Source organism: Propithecus coquereli, unplaced genomic scaffold (genome assembly GCF_000956105.1).
Source record: "Propithecus coquereli isolate 6110/MARCELLA unplaced genomic scaffold, Pcoq_1.0 Scaffold578, whole genome shotgun sequence".
NCBI lineage: Eukaryota > Metazoa > Chordata > Mammalia > Primates > Indriidae > Propithecus > Propithecus coquereli.
Window position 1 is genome coordinate 266,684 of NW_012151707.1, and position 5,356 is coordinate 272,039.

Here is a 5,356-nt window from a genome sequence, read left to right on the forward strand (position 1 = left end):
CTGACCAGGTTAGTAGCTTAAAGACAGGGCTCCAGTGACAAGGGTGGAAGAGAGAAGACTAATTGAGGATAGAGAAGTATTTTTATGAGATCCATATTCTATAATATTTGGGCTTCCTTTTTGCCCTTACTAATTTTTTCCTAGTTCCTCAATAACAGAGCCTTTAGAAAAACTCCTATTTTGTCTTAGCTAAAATTACAGGAAAAGAATGTTTCCAAACCATAGTCAATCTAGAAGAGGGAGCAGAGCCCACCACAAGTTAGCTGATGGGCAAGCTGACAGAGGAGGGACACTGGCAAGGAGACATGCCCTATAGAGGATGGAGCCCAGGGGACTCCATGATCACTGCCCTGGGCCTTGAGGCTGTCACTCCATGGATGGGACTATGAGAGAGTTCAGATAAAAAGCCCAACAGGGGACAGGATTAGGAGCACAGTAACTCTGGTCTTCAGAAAAAGCTCTGGTTGCTGTCTTTGCAGGCTGGGCAGGTGCAGACCAAGCGAGTTCGAGCCACAGTGGCCCCCTTGCCTATGACTCCTGCCCCAGGAAGAGACCCCAAGATGCAAGCAGCCAGCAAACCTTCCTCAGAAGCCTTCTTCCTGCCTTCCGAGCAGGAGGAGTATCCCTCAGGGCCCTAAGTCGCCAGCTCCAGCGCCCAACTGGCCCGCTTAATCACATCTATGCTAAGGCTCACACAATGGCTATCTGTGGTCAGACCTGCCTTCTATCCATCTGAGCCTCTGTGAGCTCAGACTGCCTGGGAAACAGGGCCTTTCCCTCCTCTGTTCTGAGTGCTGCCATGGCCTCACTCCTCAGGTCAGAAGCAACACACCCAAGCCTGTCCCTTCTCTGGCAGGACTCTCATTTTCTTTTGGATCATTTGATACTGTTAACACAGATGAAGATTAAAAACCCAGCAGGCCTCCATCGTTGCTAGGAGCATTGCCATGCCCAGAATTTCTTTTTTGTTGTTGTTGTTGTCCCCATCCTAATCCTGAGACTGTGTAAGCAGGTGGATGAGGTCAGGTCACCCTTGGGAAAGTAGCCCTCAGGAACAAGGGTAAGGTTTTCTGAGCTCATGAAAAACAAGTAGGATTGAAATCCAATCCTCATTCCAGAGCTGGTGCCGTTCCCAGGACACCCACCACACCGCAGTTCCCTTCAGCCTCCAACAGACAAGCGCTAGGTGATTGGTACCTACAGGCAAAGTGTGTGTGCTGGGGGACAGGGGCTGTCACAGCTGAGAGCAGGAGAAAGGATGGTGTGAAAAAGACCTATTCCTTTCCTATTCCCCTCTCCCCATGCGTGCCCACCTTCCTGTTGCTCCACTCACGGAATAATAGCTACCATTTTAAAAATGCTTACTCTGTGCTTCAAATTACACTAAGTACCTGAGAAATTTACCTGATTTCATACAAACAACCCTGTGAGGTGGAGCCCATTACTATTTTTCCTGTTTTACAGAGGGGCAGCAGGGGAAACTGAGGGTTGCAGATGTTCTACAACTCATCCAGGGTCACAGAGCTAGAGGCCAGCCCAGGTCAGTCCAATTTGACACCCAGGCTCTGAGCCGCCACGTGCTCAGCTCCCCTCCCTGGAGCCCCTTCCTCTTTCTGTGGCTTCCAACACATTCCTGGTTCTCTTCTTGTTCCCCTCCACACCCACCCAGCCACTGTGTTCCCTCCTTGTCTATTCACACACATAGACCTCTTAAACCCAAGCTGACTTTAATGAGAATTAAAAAATTTTTAAATATATCTTGGGCAAAGAACAATGCAAGGGTAAGGATCTAGGCACAATCCAGCATTTCCCTACAGCTTCCGTACAGGCCCCTCAAACTGTGCCCACTCTGACCAAGTATCCCTTTCTGTTGACCTGGTCCAGCAGCTGTCCCTTCCTTTGGGAAGTAGGGAAGGGATGGCTTTGGGGTGCTGACCCTCTCCAGAAACCATCCCTCAGCCGTGCCATCTCTTCCACTTCCTAGGACTTCCTGGGATTGATCATCCTTCCCTTGACTCCCCTAATCCTTCTGGTCACACTGGCCCCTCCCACCCACTGGATCTAACAGGTTTCTTTGATCCCTGGAGCCACCTTCCCATGGTCCTCCTATCAGCAACCCCAGCCCTGCCTTTCTTCTCAGGTGGAGCCGTCTGACTTGACCCCAGCCCTGTCAGTCCCGACTCCAGAGAGCCCACAGTCCCAGCTCCCTGAGGTTCCACTCTTCTGGACCTGGCTGTACAGGACAGTGTCTGAGCTGTGGCCTTTGCTGCCACTGCCAGTTGCAATACCAGGTTCAGGGAAGGCCTGGCCCTGGGGCTTGGGAGCTGGGAGGGGCTTTGTGCTCCGAGAGGGTGGCACAGCATAGTCATCAGTGGCAGGGTTGTAGGGGAGCTCATAGCCCTCCTCCTTCACCCGAGCCTGGCACCACCACGCATCCTTGGGTTCCTGAGGTAGATCATAAAGGCTCCGGGAAGGGGCTGCAGCCAGGCCCTCAGGTTCATCATAGATAGGGTCCTCTTTGGGGTCTGTCAGCTTGGCCTTCAGCAACTGCTGCTGCACATGCTCATACAAGTCCCAATAGAGAGGTTTCTTCAACTGTACCCCCTCCCCTGCCCAAGCAGGGGTACTGTCCACGGGGTCTGAGTATAGCGAGTCCTGGGAAGGGCCTGGAGCAATGCGCAGGGAGTCTAAGGGCTCAGCATACAGGGCTGGGGGGCTGCCCAGGAGCTCCTGGGGGCCAGGAGGAGAAGCCAACTTCCCCTCTGCCACCTCCCCTTCATGGGCTTCAGCTCTAAGAACGTCGTGCCCCTGTCCAGCTTTTCCCTGGGCCTTCTGCCGGTGGATGGCAGTCTCAACTGCCTGAAAGATGTCATTTCCCTGTGCCGTCTGGAAGGTGAAGGTTCCAGGGCCCGAGGGGCAGCGGCGGCCGGCCTCAAAAGAGAACATGACCTGAGGAGAGTGTGGAGGGAAACGTGTTACCAGGAGCCATCAGAGGACATGATCACAGGGCCTGAACTAGTTAGGGTATCTACGAAGAACAGACTGCTTGGGGATGGAGGCAGGGTAACGGAGTAGGCATGGAAGGGGGATCCAGAGGTCAGACCTTCCCCCCACTGTCCTGCCCTAACCCGCCCACAGCTACCCAACCCAGTAAGCCCCCCTGACAGCCCCTGCACCTTATCCCGGCCATAGCGACGCAACAGAGTGTAGGGCCAGGACAGGAGCGGCTCCAGTATCTGACTCTGGGCCCCCACGGTCAGGAGAGTCAGCCTCTCTGCCTCTACCCTCAGCACATAGGAGCCATGCAGGCCACAGCGCTCAGCGGCCTCGGTCCTCTGCACGGTTACCCAGAATTGGGATCCTGGAAGGAATACACAATTAGATGGACAACTGACTGGGGGTAGGGGTAGGGACCGGGAAGTCTCAGGAGCAGAGTGTCCAAGCACTCCCTTGGAAGCTAGATCTCAAGGGCTTCCTTCTTCCCCACCGTACCCGCCCGCTTCCCAAGGGCACTCCTTCCCGCTCCATCCCTTCCCGGGCTTCTCAGGCATCTACCTTCCCAGGTGGGGCTGTACAAGGAGTTCTCCAGCATCTCCAGGGCAGAAAGTTTAGGTGGGTTTTCGGCAGGCGCCAGAGCCCAGCTTCCTTTCTGTAGTAAAAAAGAGCATTGAGGACCCTATAATTCCCTCAACGCGGCTCTCGAGGGGTCTGAGCCAGGCCCACTTCTCTGCCTCTGTAACCGCCCCCACTGCACCCCAGCCCCTCGCTGGCAGCTCTGACCCCTCACCGGAAAGGCGTTTTGGCACAGCGTCTGCACCCAGGCAGCGCTGGACGGTGCGTCGGCAGCCAGCAGGTGCGAGCGCTGCGCAGTGTCCAGGCGGAAGGCAGTGGCGCCGGGCTCAGGGGGGCTCTCCACGGACACAGGGGCCACGCTCACACATTCGGCCAGACGAATCACCTTGCAGTCCAGGCGGCGCGAACCTCCTCGGCCACCTCCAGAGCTCAACCCCTTATGGTCAAAGAACTCCAGCCGCGCAACGCCGTGGGGACTGGCCGGGTAGAGTACAGCCCAGGTCTTCCTCCACCTCTAGCGAGAGAGCGACAGACGCTGGAGAGGGAGCCGGCGTGCACGGGCGGCCCGGGCCCCGACGGGGAAGGAGAAGTGGCGCAGGCCGATTTGGGATCTGGGGCTTTCCGACGGGGAGCGAAGTTTCCCAAGGATGATGCTGCTCGGTCTCCCCAAGACCAAGGAGGGGATACCCCGAGACTGCAGGCGCTTCTCCGGAGTGTGCAAAGCAACTTCGCGGGAACCTCGCCGGGCTCTCCAACTCCCGGAGCCACGCTCCAACCTGCTGCCGGCGCCCTCCCTCTTTCTGGGCCTTTTCACCCACCACTGGCCCAGATGGGGCTCAGCATCCCCTGCCCCCCACTACCTTGGTCCCGAAGCGCTGACTCTGCAGAAAGAGCGGCCCTTCCATCACAGCTCCGTCCATGGCCCCCGGAGGTTCCTTCCGCGCTTCCTGGCCCAGAGGGCGAGAGGCGGGGCTGGGGGCGGGGCCTGGCCGCCTGAGGCGTTTCTGTCCCTCCCCCCCGGCCCCTGCGGGCCGCTTGGGTGGGGTGGGGTGAGGGAAAGGAGCAAGAAGAAGGGGTAGAGGTCACCAGATAAGTGGGCGGTGCACCACCTCCAGGCCCCTACCCACAGCCCTGGGGGCACACAAGTTGCTCCACCGGGAGAAGGTTTTCAGTTTCAGCCAGAGGCCCTAGCGGCTGGGCTTGGGGGCTGCGTGTGATGTCATATGCCCAAAGTGACATCAGAGCGAAGGCCGTGGCATCACCCCGAAAGTGTCTGCACGCACCCTGGGACACGAGAGAGACCAAGTGGGCCTTCAGGGTTTCAGTTCCCCAGGCCGGACCCTCCCCCAGCCCCGCCCGAGTTGGGCTGTTTACTCTGTCCGCGAGCCGGGGACCTGAAGGAAGGGCTGGGGGCTGGGGGCTGGAAGCCTTCCCGCCACCACAGGGGCCGCCGCCCGGGCAGCTCCACCGCCCGGTGGCCGCTTGCAAGTCAGCTCCCTGACCGCAGCTGCCCGGCCTCCAACCCGCGGAAAAAGAAAGCTTCATTGAGCAGCGCGGGACGGTCCGGGGAGGGGGGAGGGGGCGCGGCAGCGGCCAGCTCCACCGGGGAGGGGAGGACCAGGAGGACGAGAGGAGGGAGCTGGCTGGGGAGGAATGGAGGGAGAAGGCGGAATGTGGGAGGGCTCTAGGGGACGTGGGAGGGGCGAACAGAGAGGGGAGAGAGGAGGGGGGTCCAGTCTCCCCTAGCCGACGACTTTTTTTTGGAAGTCCTAGGACTGGTCTT

At 58.2% G+C, this 5,356-nt stretch overlaps 1 protein-coding gene across 1 annotated transcript; it reads right to left on the bottom strand.

The window, feature by feature from the left end:
* Window positions 1-1,708: 1,708 nt before the first annotated feature.
* On the bottom strand, window positions 1,709-5,119 carry DOK1 (docking protein 1, 62kDa (downstream of tyrosine kinase 1)). The gene is made up of 5 exons (XM_012658190.1): window positions 4,434-5,119; window positions 3,788-4,087; window positions 3,556-3,649; window positions 3,177-3,361; window positions 1,709-2,949 (listed from the first exon to the last, which is right to left on the bottom strand). The coding sequence occupies exons 1-5, from the start codon at window positions 4,491-4,493 to the stop codon at window positions 2,137-2,139; spliced, it is 1,452 nt and encodes a 483-aa protein (XP_012513644.1). The 5' UTR covers window positions 4,494-5,119; the 3' UTR covers window positions 1,709-2,136.
* Between the last annotated feature and the right edge of the window lie 237 nt (window positions 5,120-5,356).

Excerpts from the sequence above, each read along its gene's own strand:
- DOK1 (XM_012658190.1), bottom strand. The coding sequence starts at position 4,493 with ATGGACGGAGCTGTGATGGAAGGGCCGCTCTTTCTGCAGAGTCAGCGC. Across the intron at positions 4,088-4,433 it reads GTCAGCGCTTCGGGACCAAG|AGGTGGAGGAAGACCTGGGC; the intron begins GTAGTGGGGGGC and ends CTCTCTCGCTAG. Across the intron at positions 2,950-3,176 it reads GTCGCTATGGCCGGGATAAG|GTCATGTTCTCTTTTGAGGC; the intron begins GTGCAGGGGCTG and ends CACTCTCCTCAG.